Raw genomic sequence first — 18,876 nt, 5'->3', positions numbered from 1 at the left:
GTAAGATAAATTCGGTAAATAGCCTCTAAAAATGTATTTTGACTTTATGTATTTTCAGAGTTGTAGCCTTCCTTCAGGGAAGACTGGCTTTGATGAGCAGAGTGAAACACATTCATTGTTTCAGGAGAACTAACTTAAGTTCATCAGTTTTCCCATCACTAACAAAACACCTGAGCCAGCAACTCCAGGGAAGAGGGCTTTATCTGAATCAGTCTCAGGTTTTAGTCCACAGTCACTTCCTCTTTGCTTCTGAGTCCATTTGTAGTGAAACAACAGCATGGCAGAGAGCATGTGGTGGAGTAAAGTGGCCCTAAGGCAATAACGCCATCCAGTTATGAACCTGGCAGTGGGTTAATCCACCGTAGGGTTAGAGCACTCATAATTCAGTCACTTCAAAAACCCATCAGATGGTAGCCAGGCCTTTAACACTGGGACCTTTGGGAACAGTTCATGCTCAGACTTTAGCAGAACGCTGTATGATTCCAGTATTTTATAAATGTAAACAGACGAAGAGCATAGAGGCCACTGTTTCGTACCCTAAAGATAGAAGTCTCCATTTACAGTCTCTTTTGCATTAAAATTTTGTGAAAGTGAAGTGAAAACGTCCGTGAGTGTAGTTCTCGAAGCTTCATAGACGCGTGTTAATGTTAACAGTGGGCACTCTTAAGTACTGGTCTGCTGTGGTCGGTCCTCAGTCCTACGCACGACAGTCTCTACAGTATACTGCTTGATGAGATAGTGCAATGTCTTTAATGCCACGGTACTAAGTAACTACTTAGCTAGCAGACAGAGTGAGAATCTAGTCCCTGCATTCAGGGGCATGCAGACTAGAGAGTGGGTCACAGCTACCTGAGTGTCACATGTAAGTAGTTGGATTATTCATTGGTCTGAACCACTTTATACAGGAATTGAGGTGGAAAACTAACTTGGTACAATTATGTACCACTTCATCATTTTGCTCTCTCTCATTATACTTGTTTTTTAAAATATTTGTGTGCATATGTGTGGGTGCACATATGTGGTACATTTGTGGAGGCCAGAGAACAGTTTTCTGCAGTCAGTTCTGTCCTTCCACCATGTGAGCCCTGGGGTTGAGCCCAGGTCATTGGGCTTGGTGAAGTGTCTTTACTTGCTGAGCCTGCTCACTGGCCCTTATGTTGCACTTTGCCAAAAGATTTTACCCTTCTTTGATAAACCGGGAGCTTGCAGCACTTCTCAACCAAGATCCTTGTGGGATGTGGTTTTAAGAAGGAATTGGTTGGCAGTGAATTATGAAGAAGCTTTTCAAATGTAGTTCAAAGGCTACAAGACCCCTTGTTTGGTTTGTCTTGATAAGATATGTGTGAAAACAGGGAAGGACCCGCAGCAGTGGTTGACACAAAAGAGAATGGGCTGGGGATTGAGTAAGTTTGTTGGTTTTTGTTTTCTTAGTGCTGGGCTAATAGTCTGCCACTGAGCTACAGCTACAGCCCAAGTGAAATAAATTCTTTAAGAGGTTACTACAGTTCAGAGAAACCCAAAAAAAGAGTATAGTTAACAGAAAACATTCACAAAGTGATTTAAGAGACGTGCAGTCAGTTTTGTAGACTGCATTCTTTATTGGTTAGACATCTGGTTTGTGTCTCACTTCCACCATGTGGGCATGCATCTTTTGCTATCCTGGTTTTACTGTTAAACATTTTTCCTTTTTCTTTTTCTCTTTGTTGTTTGTTGTTTTAAAGGTAAGTTCTCACTGTGTAGACCAGGCTGGTTTCAGACTCACAAAGTGTCTCTTGCCTCTGCCTCCTGCATGCTGAAATTTAAGGCATGACCCCTATACCCAGCTTGTTTAGCTTGTTTTTTTTTAAAGAGATGGTCCCATATAGACCAAGCTGGCCTTGAACTTGCTATGTAATCAAAGATGATCTTGAACTCAGACCCAAACTCCTGCTCCTGTGTGCTGAAATTAGGTGTGTGCTGCTACCACCTTGCTTTATGTGATGCTGGGGATTGAACTCTGGACTTTGTTCATGCCAGGCAAACACTGTAATAACCAGGCCACAGCCCTACTCCTTAATTTTCTGTAAGTTGATTTTTTAATGTAAATAATATATTTAAAAATGAAAACTTCCATAAGTAGTAAGTACCTTAGTACAAGGAAAAACAATATTATAGATTCAAGCAGATACTTAGCTTGCACTTTGTTAAAGACAGCAAGGATATTACCCTATTAGACTCTACAACCTATAAACAGGCTTTTCCTGTAGTGCCACAGGAGGACTGAAAATGACCCTGGCCCTCTTGGACCTTTGGTGTCATCTATTAAATGGTCTTGCATAGTGATGCCAGTATTATGGTGGGTTTGAGGTGGGTGCGGCAGGTGTGTGGATTCACCAGGTCCTCATCTGGACTGCCGTTTGGTGCCTCCGATTTCCTCCCAAATGACCAGTGGCAACTGCTCTGCTCTAGAAAGCATAAGGAGTATGAAGCTGGCAAAGATGAGTCTGGCTGTTTTCATGTCCATTGGCTTCATCCCTGGTGGCCTTCTTTGCACACTGAGTCAATGTAAAAGACAGGTCCATGGCTGCTTCAGATTACTATGACAATGCCAGTCACATGTTAATGTTCTTCGATCACTTTTACTAGAAAGGACACTGTCCAGCACTTGAACCTAATTGTTAGCACATGTGACTGGGCTGAAGAAGGAAGGCATGCTGGGTATTGAGCAGTTCTGGGAAGAGAGATAGTCATAGGTGTTCTCCCTCTCCCAGGTGAGTAATAATGATGTCACTCATGAATGGCTTCTGGGAGGTCCAGTGAGTTAATATATGTGCCTGGCTAAGAGAACCTTGGAAATATTACTAGGGGTAATTTTATTGATTTTTGTGCTACAACCATATGTATAGATGAAGAAAAACTTTATGTTCCTTATTTTAATGTAATTTAAAACTTATAGAAGTTAAATATACAATATTGTGGGTTCTTATGAGCCCAATTTTTTTTACATTGCTTTAATATCTAAATAATGTAGTGATTTAGTATGTTTTTGTTTTAGTGCTTCCTCCTCCTTCAACTAATGAAGAATGGGGGAGATAGAAGGAACATACAGAGCTTTGCCAACTTCCGGGACACGCTTGGGCAGCCAGACTTCTGTTGGAGTGAGTACCCTGGAACCGGAGCAGACCCTCTCACCCAGGATGCAGGAGAAGCACCTACACATCAGAGTGAAGTTGCTGGATAATACTGTGGAAGTATTTGACATTGAGGTAGGAAGCTTGATTTTTAAGGCATATTCTCTTCTATGTTCTAAAGTTAAGCAATTCTGTACCAGACTCCATTTTTCTGGTAAGAGTTTGTGTTGTGTATTTATTCAGGTAACCAAGAGGTGCTTTGATGGCTACCCAGCAGAGTCTTTGGAAATAGTAGCTCTAAGTTAACTTTCAGATAAAATTCTGAAAGATACACTGTTTCCATTCCTTTGTTTTCAGAGAATGACTAAAGAATAGAAACTGACCAAGTGGCTTTGACTCAGACATACATTCCCCATGTAGGTGTTTGAGTCCTGGTACCTCCATAATAGATGCCAGGTGGCCTCAAGGTGTGTCAGCATACCTGTCTGAGCAGAGAATAGTCCTTCCTGCTCAGGGACTGAATGAACATTAGGAAGAGAGCCTGTGGATGAGGTGTTGCACAGTGAGGGGTGACAGGTGACATCAATATGTACTGGACAGTGAGGGCCTGCACTGACAGGGAGCAGACAGGAAAGCCTTACATTGGGGGTTGGTGTGTAGTAAGGGTCTTGCATTGGGTAGTGTGGGCCTGACTTCCTGAGGCAGTACAGTAAACCTACCTTAAAGGCCATGTGCAGTGAGTGTGAGCCTGCTGTTGTGAGGAGGTGCACAGCGAGTGCTAATGTTGGGAGACAGTTCACGTTATTAGTGCAGAACTTACTTGCTCAGGTTAACTTATACAGGCTTTTTTTTTTTTTTTTTGAGCAGGATCGCCTGTAGCCCAGACTAACCTTGAACTCTGTATATAGCTAAAGATGATTTGTAGCTAAAAAATTCCATTTGTCATTATATACCATTTAACTATAAATAGTGCTGTTTATGGACATTCATGTAAAAGATTCTGTTTGAGCATGTCTTAATTTCTTTGGTACGGGACAGGGAGGTCAAATTGCAACATCACATGATAACTCATTTAGTCATTTGAGGATGCTAATCTGTCTCCCAAAGTCACTGTTCTACTTTTTTATTCCCATCAGCCGCATTAAAACGTTCTGGTTTCTCTACATTTTTTTTTGAACCTTTGAATTTCAGCCATTCTAGTTGGTGTAACATTTAGGAAATTTTTCCTGAGATAGATTAGGACAAAGTGACTCAGTCAGAGTGGGCCCTGTCTCTGAGTCAGCACAGCAGAGAGAGCTGTGTCTGCGGTGCAAGGGTAGGAGGAGTTAGGGGAGGGTCTGCTTCTTCTGCCCATAAAGACCCTGAAGAGGTATCGCTAGATATGAACAAAAGTTTAGTTGTATGATTTTAGAACATTTTAGTTTCATCTAGAAATGTTACACAGGTTTGTAGGAATAACAGATTGATTCCTCTCTGTCTGTCTGGTTTGGTTTGGGTTTGGTTTTGAGATGCAATTAAATTCTATAGCCCAGGTTGGCATAGAATTCACTGTGTATACAGTCCAGGCTGACCTCAAACTGAACTATAAGGTTAAATATTTATTTAAATAAAGTAGCAAATAAGGTGGTGTGCATCTGTAATCCCAGTACTCAGGAAGCTGAAGCAGCAGGATTACCACAAATTACAGACAAGCTGGAGTTAAAAAGTTATTCTCCCATTGTTGCCACTTGTGCTCTTGGGAATTCTTTCTTACTTTCTCTTAATAAATGGACACTTTGTGTTCTTACTTCTTGTCCCAATTCCCATATGCTTCTTGGGCTGGAGAGTGAACTCAGAGGCCACTTGCTCAGTGAGACATTGGTGGCTATTGATTGTTTATTACCCAGAATACTGAGTTAAGCTCAACAAGAGCTGTGAAAGTCTTCATACTCAAGGCACCCACATCATTTAAAAGTTCCCCCAAGATTAAATCCAGCAAGCCAGCGAGTCTGTGGAGACCTAGAACACCTACACTTAAATATTCTCAGAGAATCCAGGAAGTCTATGAATGTCAAAAACACTGAAAAAGACATCACAGCAAACTTTACAAAGTGCCTCCCTAGGCAGTGTCATAGAAGACACACAGGATGGTTTCTGTCTCTCAGATAAAGGATTGTGACAGAGTCTATGAATTGACACAACTCATTGAAAACACTTTTTTCTTATTCCTTCTGGCTTTTTGCATTTCTTCGTTTTAACAAACGTAATCGGATTGTCTGTGAAGAGTTTCTTCTTTTTAAATCTCTGTGCCTTTCATTGTATTATCGCATTGGTTATAGCTTCCAGTGCTGTGTTAAACACACATGTTGAGAAAAGATATTGTCTTGTTCTTAATCTTAAGGCAAAACATTTGCAGCTTTATCCTTAAGTATATTGTTTGCTGTGAGTTTTTATAGATGTCTTTAACATGTTAAGAAGTTGCCATCTATTCCTGGCTAAGTGAGACTTCTCTCCTTCTCTTTAAAACCATATGTTAAAATTTGCCAATTTTTTGCATTAATTGAAATGATACGTTGTTTCTCTTTGTTGCTTTCTTTTTTCAGACAGGGTCTCACTATGTAACCCTGGCTCACTCTGTAGACCACTCTGGCCTGTAACTCAGAGACCTGCCTGCCTCTGCATCCTGAGTGCTGGGATTAAAGTCATGTGTCATCATGTCCTGCTTACTTGCTCTTGTCTTATTCTTTTTGATATTATTAATTACCTTAATTATATTGTCCTAAGTCTCACTTATTACCTTCTGAACCCAGACACCAGCATGTCCTGGAATCCCCAACCTCTCATGCATCACTAGTTGGCTAGTTTTTCACCAACTTGACACAAGATTGAGAAGAGGGGACCTCAGCTGAAAGAATGCCACCAAAAATATTGGCCTGGAAGCAAGCCTGTGGTGCATTTTCTTGATTAATGATTGGTGTGGGTGGGCCCATGCCATTGTGAATAGTAACACCCCTCAGCCGATGGTCCTGAGTTGTTCATGCAGGCTGAGAAAACCATGAGGAGCAAACCAGTGAGCAGTGATTGTCTTTGCTTCAGTTCCTGCCTCCAAGTTTTTCCTTGAGTTCCTACCCTGACTTCTTCAGTGATGAACTGACTATAAGCTATAAAGTGAAATAAACCCTTTCCTCCCCAACTTTCTTTTGGTCATGGTGTTTTGAAAATAGGAACCCTGGGCTAATTAAGCTTGCACATCCTTGTTTCTTCCAACACTTAATATGTAGCTAAATCTTTTTTTCAAAACAGGGTTTCTCTGTGTAATAGTAGCCCTGGATGTCCTGAAGCTCACTTTGTAGACCAGGCTGGCTTCGAACTCACAGAGATCCACCTGTCTCTGCCTCCTGAGGGCTGAGATTAAAGGTGTACCACTACTACTTGGCTGCTAAATCTTATTTATCCATCAGGAATCTGCTAAACTATCACTTCCTTTGGGTGGATTTCCCAAAACCAAATCCCCTTCCTCCTCATTATTATACTTAAGATTATCAGTACTGTGCATTATATATGTAAATTTTATTTATTTATTGATAATAATATTCTTGACATTTGTAGATGTGGTATTTGGTTGTCCAGAGGTCAGTCAGTAGCTGCTTTCTGGCCTGGAAGAGTGTCATTTGTCTCAGTTAATTGAATGAGCAATATGGTTGCAAACACTATAGTCTGACCTCTGCTCTAAAGGGTCTTAGTTTTGAGTCTTATGGTTATTTTATTTATTTTGGTTTTTTTTTTTTGAGACAGGGTTTCTCTATGTAGCCCTGGCTATCCTGAAACTCACTCTGTAGACCAGGCTTGCCTCAAACTTACAGAGATCCGCCTGCCTCTGCCTCTGAGTGCACCACTACACCCAGCCTTAACTTTATTTTAGAATCAGGACTTATGATACTGCTATCCATAGACATCATTTACTGAAACAAACTTAGTTACCAGAATTACGTAAGATGGTGAATGAAGATGCGCATCATGGTTCTTCATACTGACTCTGACTAGATTGAGATGCTACTGTATGAGAGGAAGGCACTTACTGCAGTGATGCAGGAAAAAAGAGGAAACCGCCGGGACAGTCTTTTGGGTGAAGCGCATGTGTGGATATAGGCTTCAGTTATTATTCTTATCTTAATGGACTTTTGACATTTATAGATGAGATATTTGGCTATCTAAAGGCCAGTCAGTGACTGGCTTTTTGACCTAGGATAATCTTGGTTTGTTTCGGCTTATCGAATGAGTTGTATGGTTGGTGATCAACCCTGAAATCTAGCTTTATCTCTAGAGACTCACTTTGAGACATAACTATTTCAGAACCTTGTAGAAGAAAATTATGTATCAGCTTGCTTTGTCCCACATGCTATACTGTGGAGTAGAAATGCTTTCAGATCTGGCATTGACAGACAGGCCAACTCTGTCATTCATACAGTGAAAGGAGTACCCAAGACCTCTCCTACAGAGTCCTCTCGAAACTGCAGAGAGCAGGAAGTCTAGGGCAGGTGAACTTTCATTGGTTGATGATTTGCTATTTTAAAACTTAGGAGTTAATATGAAGGAATAATTTTTCTATTACCTGAAGGTTAGTATTGTAGCAGAAGTGACTTTAATAATTACAAGAAGCATTGGTGTTGAGGATGTGATTCAATGGTAGAGCACTTGCTAGCATGTACAAAGAAAGCCCTAAGTTTAACTTTCAGCACTATGCTAGAAACCAACCAACCAAACAAACAAATAAGTAAAATAGGTATAGTGATATACTCCTGTAATCTTAGTGTCTTGGGGGCTGATGCAGGGGGATTACTATAAATTTGAGGCTGGCCTGTACTACATATTGAGTACCAGGTTTACAGAATGAGATTTTTTTCTAAAAACAAAACAAAACAAAAACAAAAACAACAACAACAAAAAGTGGTTTTAGGCTGAGCGTGGTGGCAAAAGCGTTTAATCCCAGCTCTGGGAAGGCAGTCAGGCAGATCTCTGAGTTCTGCATGAACCAGGGCTATGTAAAAAGACCCTGTCTCTGAAAAGGTGGCTCAGTGATAAAGAGCATTCACTAGCTGCTCTTCCAGAATATTGGAGTTTAATTCCCAGCACCCCCATGATAGCTCATGACTCCATTTCAAGAGAATCCACATGTTCTTTGGGTCTCTGAAGGCATCTCTTGCATGCTTGTGGTACACACTCATTCACAGAAGATAAATAATAAATTAATAACTAAAATAACAAAGACCCTGTCTCAACAAAATAAATAAAGAAAAAGAGGTCTGGGCTGTAGATGTCAGATGAGGATGGGAAGAATGTCCTGTACCTTTACTGAGAAATGGGAATCAAGTTCTAATGAGCCCTTGGGTATTTTTCATTAGTACTACTCTATTTTTTTATATTTCAATATCCTTTAGTATATGCAAAAACTAATGCATGAGCCTTCATTTTCTTTGTTGAAGAAATAACTTGCCAGGTGTGAATTCCAGCACTCAGGCAGAGGCAGGCTAGCTAAGCGCCATCTTTAAAGAAGTAAAAGAAATACAGAGGTAGGCTGGGAATGTAGCCACATTGCTGTCATGCTTGTCTGTTATGCTCAGAGCCTCGGGTTTGGTCTCTGGCACTGCATAAATAGGGTATGATACTACGTGTGCTGTCACTGCCCGCCATCCAGCCTTGATGTAAGTTCAAGGTCGTCTTCAGCTGCACAGGGAGTTCAAGGCCAGAATGTACAAATGAAATACCTATCAAAACAACCAAAAATGATAAAAAAAAAAAAGCAATAGTCAACTATGTGACAAGGACAAATTCTCAGGCATGAAGTTCCGAGCTAGAATACAAATTTTGTGTTCCAGTAAAAGCTTAATGCTTTCGTTCTGACCAGGAAAAAATAGTCAGAATTCCAGAAAGTATTGTAAACAGATGTTTGCCATTTCTCCCACATGAGCATCCTAAATATGGCAAATAAATGGCCTTAGAACTCATTTTGGTCTGCCCTCAGAAGAAAAGCTAGTAATTTAACATCTTAAGTTTGGGGATAATGTAGGTGTTTTGCAAAAATTCTTAGAGAAGATTTTAGGATACATAGCTGCTCTAGATCTTGAAACCTATAATTTTGTCATAGAAAATTGATTCTTTTTTTTTTTTAATCCTAGTGCTAGGAATGTGGTTGGGTGGTGCGTGGCAGGCATTGACATTCTTATTCTTAGCTATTCTGATTGTGTTCTTGGGACTCTCTGTACCAGCTCCTAATGCCAGCAAACACCCCTGTTTTGATTAGAAAGTGAATGATGCCTGATGAAGAAGGTAAGTTTTAAAATAGAGGATGGGAAATGTTATCTTGCTTGTCCTGGTACCCCCAAAACTCCTTTAGCCACGGTTTTATAAAGGAGACTGCTCCAGTGATTCAGGATCTCAGCAGAGGGTATAGAAGTGAATTTGTTGGTCAGTTCCCAGCTTCTTTAGCTGTGGGTCACAACCCCATATGGGCTCATGTAACTGAATGTGTGGATTGTGAAAAACTTGGCATCAGTAAAAGATTTCTTAATGAACAATGACTAAAAAGTAATTCAGAACTGAATGTGCATAGTGCGTGCAGTGCTCACCCACCTTACACTGCACCATATACCGATTGCTGCCTTGTTTCTGAACACAATGTGCACCCTTCATACTGCACATACCTTACACCATGTAAGCCCAGTGAATACTGCCTGAAAAGCCTCAACTCAGATTCAAGGCTGTTGTATGGTATAAATTGCCTTGTTTTTATTATACATGCAAAATTTTCTCTGTCTATAGAAATATAATGGTTTAATTATAGGAAACAAAGATTTTTAATACTTTCCTACCATCGTTTTCTCTCAGCAGGTATCAAATTAATATGTCTTTTGATTGTCTTGTGTTAGAATGTTTGTATTGATGACTTAAGTTTCATTTTAAAATATTAAATGAACTTTGTAGAATTAGGTTAGAGTTTCCAATTGTTTCTGAAATGGCAGTAAACATCTATTTTATGTTATATATTTATACAAAGTAGCATTCTCAACATTGATGACTATAAAATCAAAATATTGTTCAACCCTGAAGAACATTAAACATTCTCTGTGTCCTGCAGCATCAAATGTTCAACCAAGATTTAATTCTTAAAAGTAGATATGCACCAGACAATGGTAGAGCACACCTTTAATCCCAGCACCAGGGAGGTAGGGGCAGATGGATCTCTGTGAGATTGAGGCCAGCCTGGCCTATAGAGTGAGTCTCAGGACAGCCGGGTCTACACAGAGAAACCTTGTCTCAAAAAAACAAAATAAAACAAAACAGAAATGTACTTCTATCTCTTTGTATTCAAATTTGCTTTTGTTCTTAATAAATGATGAACTTATTTGAATACCAAAGATTTTGTTTGTTTTGCTTTCGTTGTTGGTTGTTTTCAACAGGGTTTCTCTGTGTTGTCCTGGCTGTCCTAGAACTCACTCTCTAGCTGGTCTCATAACTCAGAGATCTACCTGCTTCTGCCTCATGAGTGCTGGGATTTAAGGCATGCAGCACCACTGCCAGGCCAAAGTGGTGTATGAAGTCTTTCTTTCTATGTGTTGCTTGCATTGGTTAATGAATAAAGAAACTGTCTTGGCCTGATAGGACAGAACTTAGGTAGGTAGAGAAGACAGAACTGAATTCTGGGAGGAAGAAAGCAAAGTAAGAGAGCCACCATGGATTCAGACGTGCTGAATCTTTCCCGGGAAGCCACTGCCATGTGGCGATGTACAGATTAATAGAAATGGGTTAAATCGAGATGTGAGAGTTAGCCAATAAGAGACTAGAGCTAATGGGCCAAGCAGTAATTCAATTAATACAGTTTCTATGTGGTTATTTCGGGGCTAAGCAAGCCGGGTGGCCAGGATGAACAAGTGGGCCCTCCTCCCTACAACACCAAAGGATTATTTCTAAGAGAAATTTCTTTATGATTTACTGGTAAACACCTGCTGTATATGCCTGTACAACTGGGATCATGAAAATTTTACTGGGTGAAAGGGAAAAAGTAGCTCAAAGTCAGGATATCTTGGCTTGTAGTGCTGTTCCTTGAGCACCAGGGAATTCTCACCCTCGATGTCATTTTTCTCCTCGTTACCAACCCCAGCAGGGGACAGGAGTCCTCCCAGGTGGCATAGGGACATGTGAGCTATAAGCCCCAGTCAGAACCTCTGTGCTTTCTTTTTACTTGCATGGTCAAGAAAGAAGTTAACTCATGAGAGATGTCTGCTTATTTTACCTTTGAATTATCACTATCTTTCTGTTTTTGAATCTCCTTTTGATATTCAAACACTACATTCTTGACTTAACTCCTCATAGATAGGTTGTTCTGGCTAGTCCTTTGTCAACTTGACACAAGCCAAAGTCTTCTGAAAGGAAGGAACCTCAATGGAAAAAAAAAAATGCCTCCATTAAATCAGTCCTTAGACAGGCAAGCCTAAGACAGGCATTTTCTTAATTAGAGATTAATGGGAACCGGGAGAGCTAGGGGATACCACTGTGAGTGTTGCCACCCCAGGGCTGGTGCTGGGGGGAACCTCCAAAAGGGCAAAGGCTGTGAAGATTCTCCTGTCCCATGTAAATGCTCATCAAGGGGTGACTTCACCTTTTGATAGTAGATAGGATGACCAGTCTGGGGACAGTCAGCCTCTTTCCCTAGCCATTTCTGTCATTTCCCAGTAGGGCTGTGAGCAGAGTGGCAGAAGTGGAGGTTATGCATGGACTCAATAACATGGACTTTTCCATTCACCAAGGCTGACCTGGTTACAGCTGCTGCTGAGAGCCAGATCTGCCAACAGCAGAGACCAGCAGTGAGCCCCAGTTGTGTCATCATTTCCAGGGGTGAACAGCCAGTGACTTGGTGGCAGGTTAGGTACATTGAAAAAAATTCCTTCATGAAAAGACAATGCTTGGTTCTTCATGGAATAGATACTTATTCAGGTTATGGATTTGCCTTTCCTGCATGTAATGCTTCTGCCTAAACCACCATCCAGGGACTTACAGATTGCCTTACTCACTGTCACAGTATTCCACACGATATTGCTTCTGACCAAGGAACTTAACTTCACAGCCACAGAAGTATGGCAATGGGCCCTGCTCACAGAATCCATTTATTTTACCATGTTCCTCACCATCCTGAAGCATCTGACCCGACAGAACAATGTAATGATATAGAGCACCAAGTAGGTGTCAGCCATGGTACAGTCTCTCCCATAGCTAGGATTCACAGATCCGGAGTCAAGGGGTGGAATGAGAATGGTTCCACTTACTGTCACCGCTAGTGATGCTTCCTGTTCCCACCACTTTAAATTCTGCTGGCCTAGAAGTTTTGGTTCCAGACAAGGGGAGCATGCCTGCCAGGACATGGATTATTCGTCAGAGTAGGAGGAGGGTAGGTTATGTCACAAGGCATGTCTGCTGTTATTTCAAGCATACAATGCCCACATGCTCATTCATCTTTTCATCAGCTTTCATCTCTGGAACTGGTTAGGACCAAGGTTTGTTATGTCAGTCCTTAGCTGCCTGATAGAGTGTGGACATGTATCTCTACCAATTTGCTAATTTGGGGGAGAGATTTGGTAGGACAGTTTGGTCAGGCATCACATCTGGGCATGCAGATACCTATACAAGGACCAAGAGTCGCTAGCACTAGCCTCCTGAGGTTAGTGAGATTGCAGGCCAGCTTGCTCCCAGAAGCCAAGGGGCTCATAGGTCACTATAGTCCTTCCTCAGCTGCCCAGCACACATACAGTAGAGTGATATAGTACTTTAGAACTGCTAGCCTCCCTTAGCTGTTGTGATGACTCAGGAAGAAATGGGTGGCTCCAGCTGATTTGCTGCCTCTCAAGAGATGTGAGTGGTAAGACTGTTCCTAGTCTCACTGTATCCAGCCGACCTGCCACACGTACTCTTTTATGTCAGCGTGTGCACAGTTGTGCTTCTGAGTTGAGGGATACATATCTTGGATTGCTACTAAGGTGTTGCTGGATTGTTCTGGAAAGTAAGCTGTTTTATAGTCTTGTGACCTCCACAGGAGTCAACTCGTTCCCAACTTTGGTCCCTTTTTTATCATACCCCTGCTGCTGTCTTCTGTGTTTTCTTCCCCAGCTTTCACAGAGCCATATCATGCTCTAGTTCTTACCGTCTCTCACCTGACCTGCTGTGGGCCTGTAAACCAGGCCTACCCTGGTCACTGTCTCAGCCATGTCGTGCTGACTCCACCTCAGTGGCCTTTAAAGCCTGGCAGTAAACAGGTGGGTGTCACGTTGAGAACTCCCTAAACATTATAGACAGTAGGCTGTGGCTGTGAGAAGAGTTAATGAGCTTGGGAATGGGGCTCTTCTATTCCCCGTCACCATCCGTCAGGGATCTCTTTTCTAACTCTTCCCCATTCACCTGTGGGCAGAAAGCCTCTCTTCTCCATGTGTGTTTTCCATTTCAGATCCCCCTCAACTGTGGGCCTTTCTCGGTCACATCAGTCCTGCTTACAACATATAAAAGGGAAACTCTATACTATGCGTGATGGTGTATACCTGCAAACCTAGCACTTGGGATACTAGGGCAAGAAGATGGAGAGCTTGAGACTAGCCTGAGTTACATAGTGAGATTTTGTCTTTAACAAAATTGCTTTATTCTGTTACCCATCACTTTTAGATATAAAAAGAGACCAAGATCTTCCCAGAATGCTGAGAGTACAAACACAGTGATTTCTGTCTTTCCAGAGACAGCACTCTGCTTTTCTACCTTACAGAATATCATATACTTATAGATGTTATGTTATTTTACAAGCAGTGTGTCCCCATTTGGGTTGTGCTTGCACTGGCAGTTCCTTGGCTTTTTCTGGGAAAACCCCAGACAGGGACTCTGTACAGCCATTACATCCATATGCTGCATACTGCTACATGGGTGTCTCGGCACTATTCCGCCTTAAGATTTTACAGAGGGTTCATCTAAAAAATAATTGTTTTAACTGGGCATAGCACACATCTTTAATCCCAGCATTTAGGAAGCAGAGGTAAGCAAATCTCTCTTTAAGTTTGAGGCCAAACTTGTCTACAAGCCCTAGGACAGCTGGGATGACTTAGAGAGACCCTATCTCAAAAAAAAAAAAAAAAAAAAAAAAAAGAAAAAACCAAACAAGCAAAAGCAAACAAAATTTGAAAGTAATGTATATTTACTATAGGAACCTGGAAACTCTCATAGCCATACCCATAGGTGGTTGCTAAAGTGAGCAGCCATCCAAAGTTCTGAGGAACCTTCTAAAGCCTTTTACATCAACATTTAAGAATTAAATGGAGTTGGAGTTTGTCTGAGTCAGGGTTTCAGTTGATGTGATAGCATACAGTGAACAAAAGTAAGTTGGGGAAGAAGGATTTATTTCATGTTATTGCTTATAAATCCGTCACTGAGAGAAACCAGATAGAAACCTGGAGGCAGGAGCTGATACAGAGGCCATAGAGGGTCACTGCTCACTGGATTGCCTTTCATGGCCTGCTCAGCCTGTTTTCTTGCCGAGGACCATCAGCCCAGGTGTGGCACTATCCACAGTGAATTGGGCCCTCCCACATAAACTATCAATCAATAAAATACACCACAGGCTTTCCCACAAGCCAATCTTGTGGGGACATTTTCTCTGTTGAGGCCTGAAAAGGGGGTCAACTCCCCTTGGGAGTGGAATTAGAATTCTCACCCTTGATGTCAGTCCTGGGAATCAAACCTACTACTACTGCTAAACCGTCTCTCCGGCCCTGATAGCAAGTGAAGCAAATTTATGTTAGATCAAAGTGCTTCCTTTTAGGGCCAATGAGACATGTTAGCAGATAAGGACACTTGCTGCCAGTAATGGTATCCTAAATTCAGTCTCTGTGGCCCACATGGTGGGACGGCTGACTCCCTTGAGCTGTCCTTTGACTTACACACACACATTAAATAATTTAAAAAATATTCTTGGTTTTATAGCATTACTTGAATTTTAAATTTTATTTGTGTGTGTATATGTAAGATACCTGTATAAAGGTCAGAGAACAACTTGTGGGAGTTGACTCTTTTCTTTCCCCTCTGGTTTCATAGCTCAAACTCGGGTCATCAGGGTTGCATAGCAAGCGTTATTACCTAATATTTCACTGATGACAGTGAATGCGTGCGCACACATACACACACGCATTTGCCTGCATGAATGTGTGTGTGCCATGTGTATGCCTGGTACCCTCAGAGGTCAGAAGAGGCCATCAGATCCCCAGGAACTACAGTTAACAGATGTTTGTAAACCACCATGTAGATGCTAGGAACCAAATCCAGGTTCTCTGTAAGAGCAGCAAGTACCATCTCTTTACCTCTTCTTGTCTCCTCCCACCAGTCTTAAATATTTTGAAAACATAAAATAACAAAAATTCTTTAAATATAATTAGGTATAAAATATTGTTAATAAAATTGTTATTAGGGGCTGGAGAGATGGCTCAGCGGTTAAGAGCATTGCCTGCTCTTCCAAAGGTCCTGAGTTCAATTCCCAGCAACCACATGGTGGCTCACAACCATCTGTAATGAGACCTGCAGGAAGAATACTGTATACATAATAAAAACAAATAAATAAATATTTAAAATAAATAAATAAATAAAATTGTTATTATATGTAAATCTTAACCTATAAAGTAGAACTTGTAATTGTCTTAAAGAACTAAAAGACAATCTTAGGAATCTTATATCAAGTCATGCTGAGAACACACACACACATATATTTGTTTTGTTTTTGTTTTTCAAGACAAGATTTCTCTGTATAGTTTCACCTTACCAAATTAGAAAAGTCACATTTAGAGATAACTAGGACTATCATTAGGGCTTATGATGGCTTACCTTGGGTGTCAGCTTGACTAAGTCAGGAATCAGCTAAAACCCAAAGTAGCTGGCCATGCCTCTGAATAATTTTTACTGATTGAATCCTCGAGGTGGGAAAACATCCTAGATCTGGATTGTTTGAAGTCAGAAACCCACCTTAGTCTGGGCATCCTCTGTGGCAGACTTCAAAAACAGACATGGAAGAAAGAAGCTTTTGATTTCTTGCCTGCCTGCCCTCGCCCTTGCAGTCCTGCTGCTGAGGCATTCATTCCTTCACTGGTGTTAGAACCTACTTCTTCAGGATTCCAGCATACACTAAAGATCAACTAAGTCATCCAGCCTTTTGTACTGAATAATATACTGTATTCTTGACCTTTCTGTCTGGAGACAGCCACTGTTGGACTTGCTGGACTAGTCTACAAACCGCTGTTAATAGATCCACTGTGTGTTTTCATTATTAGGAATCTTATATCAAGAATATAAAGAAACCTGACTAATACCTAGCTGTTGATAGGAACATTGGTAGGAGTTTGTTTACAGAAGCATGTGCACAACTGAAGAAAATGTCCCTCCAATCTTCAGTTTATTGGCAAATAAATCCTCAAAGAGGGTGGGGCCATATACATTCATCCCCCTCCCCTCACAGGGTGTTGAGAGACCCAGTCTCTTGGAGATCTTGCACAGATAGTCACATCTGCTGTGCGTACAACTACTATGTCATGTCTGTGGGTCAGCATTCCACACTGCTCCACTTCCTTTGCCCCTTACATTCTTTCTATATCTTCCTCCTTGATTTTCCCTCAGTTTTGGGTGGATGTCATTTATGGCTGGCATTCAGCAGTCATTTAACTCTCTACTTTGACAATTTATTCATATCTGCGGTTACAGCTGGCCATTGCAAAAAGAAGCGTCTCTCACCAACACTGACAGCAACACTGTTCTGTGGAGATAAATGTGGTTACTTTAAGGCAGTTTAACAGGCACAGCACGTCTAGTTAGCAGACCAACAGCAATGGCTTCTGTGCTGGTGGCTGTAGCCTTCCTAGCCACTGGCTTTTGACTGGATTTAAAGTACTAAGTATGAATTCCCTCCTGTGGAGTGGTCATCAAATCCAATCAGAAAGCTGTTAGTTATACCCATAACAGCTTTGCCACTATTGCACCGCTGAAATCTACTTGCCTGGCCAGTTGGGATTTGAAAGGAGGGAACCTTAATTGAGAAAATGCCTTCATAAGATCTATTTGTAAGGCATTTCTTAATTAATGACTGAAAGAAGGGGGCCCATCCCATTGTGGGTGGGACTATCCCTGAGCTGATGGTCCTGGGTTCTATAAGAAAGGAGGCTGAACCAAGCCAGTAAGCTGTACCCCTCTATGGCCTCTGCATGAGTGCTTGTCTCCAGAATCCCGCCCTGTTTGAATTCCTGTCCTTTCCTGACTTCCTTCAGTGATGGAATGTGATGTGGAAATATAAGCCAAATAAACCCTTTCCTCCTAACTTGCTTTTTGGCCATGGTGTTTCATCACAGCAATAGAAACCCTAACTACCGTAGTATTATTGCACACAGTCTCCAGCTGAGGAAGACTAAGACTGCTAATGACAATTCCCTCCAGCAGCCTGCACAGTACCTTCCAGTGCTAGGAGGACTAGCCACTCTAGTTCTAGCTTGATTTCTCCATGTTCTGAGATCAAGACCTATAGTAGCTTCAGCACTAGTAGCCAATCAAGAGCAGTGGCAGTTATCTGTGTTGTTGGAGGGCCCTAGGGGCCTCCCTGGCTATCAGCTTGTAGGACAATATTTCACTCCTGTCATTAGAATATTCACTTAATAACCATCTTCTGGGAGCAGCTTTATACACCCACAAGGGATACCTCTGTTCAAACTATTTTTTTTTAATTTTTGCTTTTTGATTGACCTACCAAAATTCCTTTTAAAAATATTTTTAGGATTTATTTATTTTTTAATTTTATGTTCACTTGTGTCTTGCCCATATGCAAGTCTGTGTGAGGGAGTCATATCCCCTGGCACTGGAGTTAAACAGACAGCTGTGAGCTGCCATGTGGGTGCTGGGAATTGAACCCGGGTGCTGTGGATGAGCAGCTAGAGCAGCTAGTGCTCTTAGCTGATGAGCCATCTCTCCAGCCCCCTATAAAATAATTCTTACATTATAGGCTGAACACTTACATCTTATAAAAATAATGTTGACACTGTCAATGTGATATTTGGAGATAGGGGACTTGAGAGGTAATCAGATCACCAAGTGGAGTGGAATCCATTCCTGTGGAAGAGGAGATGTGGAAGATATGCCTCCTCTTTCCACTCATACACAATAAATCTTTTAAAAAATCAAATTTTTAAAATTATATTTTCCTCTTTTTCGTGCCAATACACTTTTTATTGGAGTCAATTTTCTGCTTTGATAGTCTAGGAATTTGAGGTTACTCTTTCTTTGTCTGTGTGGTTTGAAATGGGTCTCCATGCTGCAGCGAGTCGTGGAAATGAGTAGGGTCCCAGCACAATGAGGGTACACTGATGGGCAGTTCTGGTTCCCTGTGCCAATTCCACATGTACTCACAAGTCAGGACCCACTTCCATTAATAAAGAAGAAATAAGGGAATTACCTAATGTGGTTTGCTTTAGAGAGTTTTCTTTGAGCCAAATTGCCTTTGTGTTTTGCTTTTTCTCTGAGTAGAAGATCAGAAATAAAAGGAAGTCCTGTGTTAATTGTTCAGATCCTAAACATCAGTTAGTAGGTTGTTTCTGTGTATGGCATATGCGGCCTGCAAGTGTGCTGCGAAAACAAGGTTGTAGTAAAACTACTAAGTGCAGTCTTTCTTGATATGCCCTTGCTCTTGCTCAGTCGGGAGACTTGAGCAGTTTCCTCCACTTCTGTTCATGCCTCG

At 41.4% G+C, this 18,876-nt stretch overlaps 1 protein-coding gene across 2 annotated transcripts in view; it reads left to right on the top strand.

The window, feature by feature from the left end:
- The window catches only part of LOC121447136 (FERM, ARHGEF and pleckstrin domain-containing protein 2), a 105,145-nt gene that overhangs the window by 13,086 nt on the left and 73,183 nt on the right, over positions 1–18,876 (top strand). For both annotated transcript variants that reach the window (XM_041650212.1, XM_041650213.1), the window contains exon 2: positions 3,035–3,245. In XM_041650212.1, coding sequence (XP_041506146.1) covers positions 3,063–3,245 — 183 coding nt within the window. In that variant the 5' untranslated portion in view covers positions 3,035–3,062. The remainder of the gene's footprint in view (positions 1–3,034; positions 3,246–18,876) is intronic.

This window comes from Microtus oregoni, unplaced genomic scaffold (assembly GCF_018167655.1).
Source record: "Microtus oregoni isolate MIOR12 unplaced genomic scaffold, Mior012 000004F_ref0000308, whole genome shotgun sequence".
Taxonomy (NCBI): domain Eukaryota; kingdom Metazoa; phylum Chordata; class Mammalia; order Rodentia; family Cricetidae; genus Microtus; species Microtus oregoni.
Note: the sequence above shows the minus strand (reverse complement) of the source record. Positions and strands in the feature narration are given on the sequence as shown.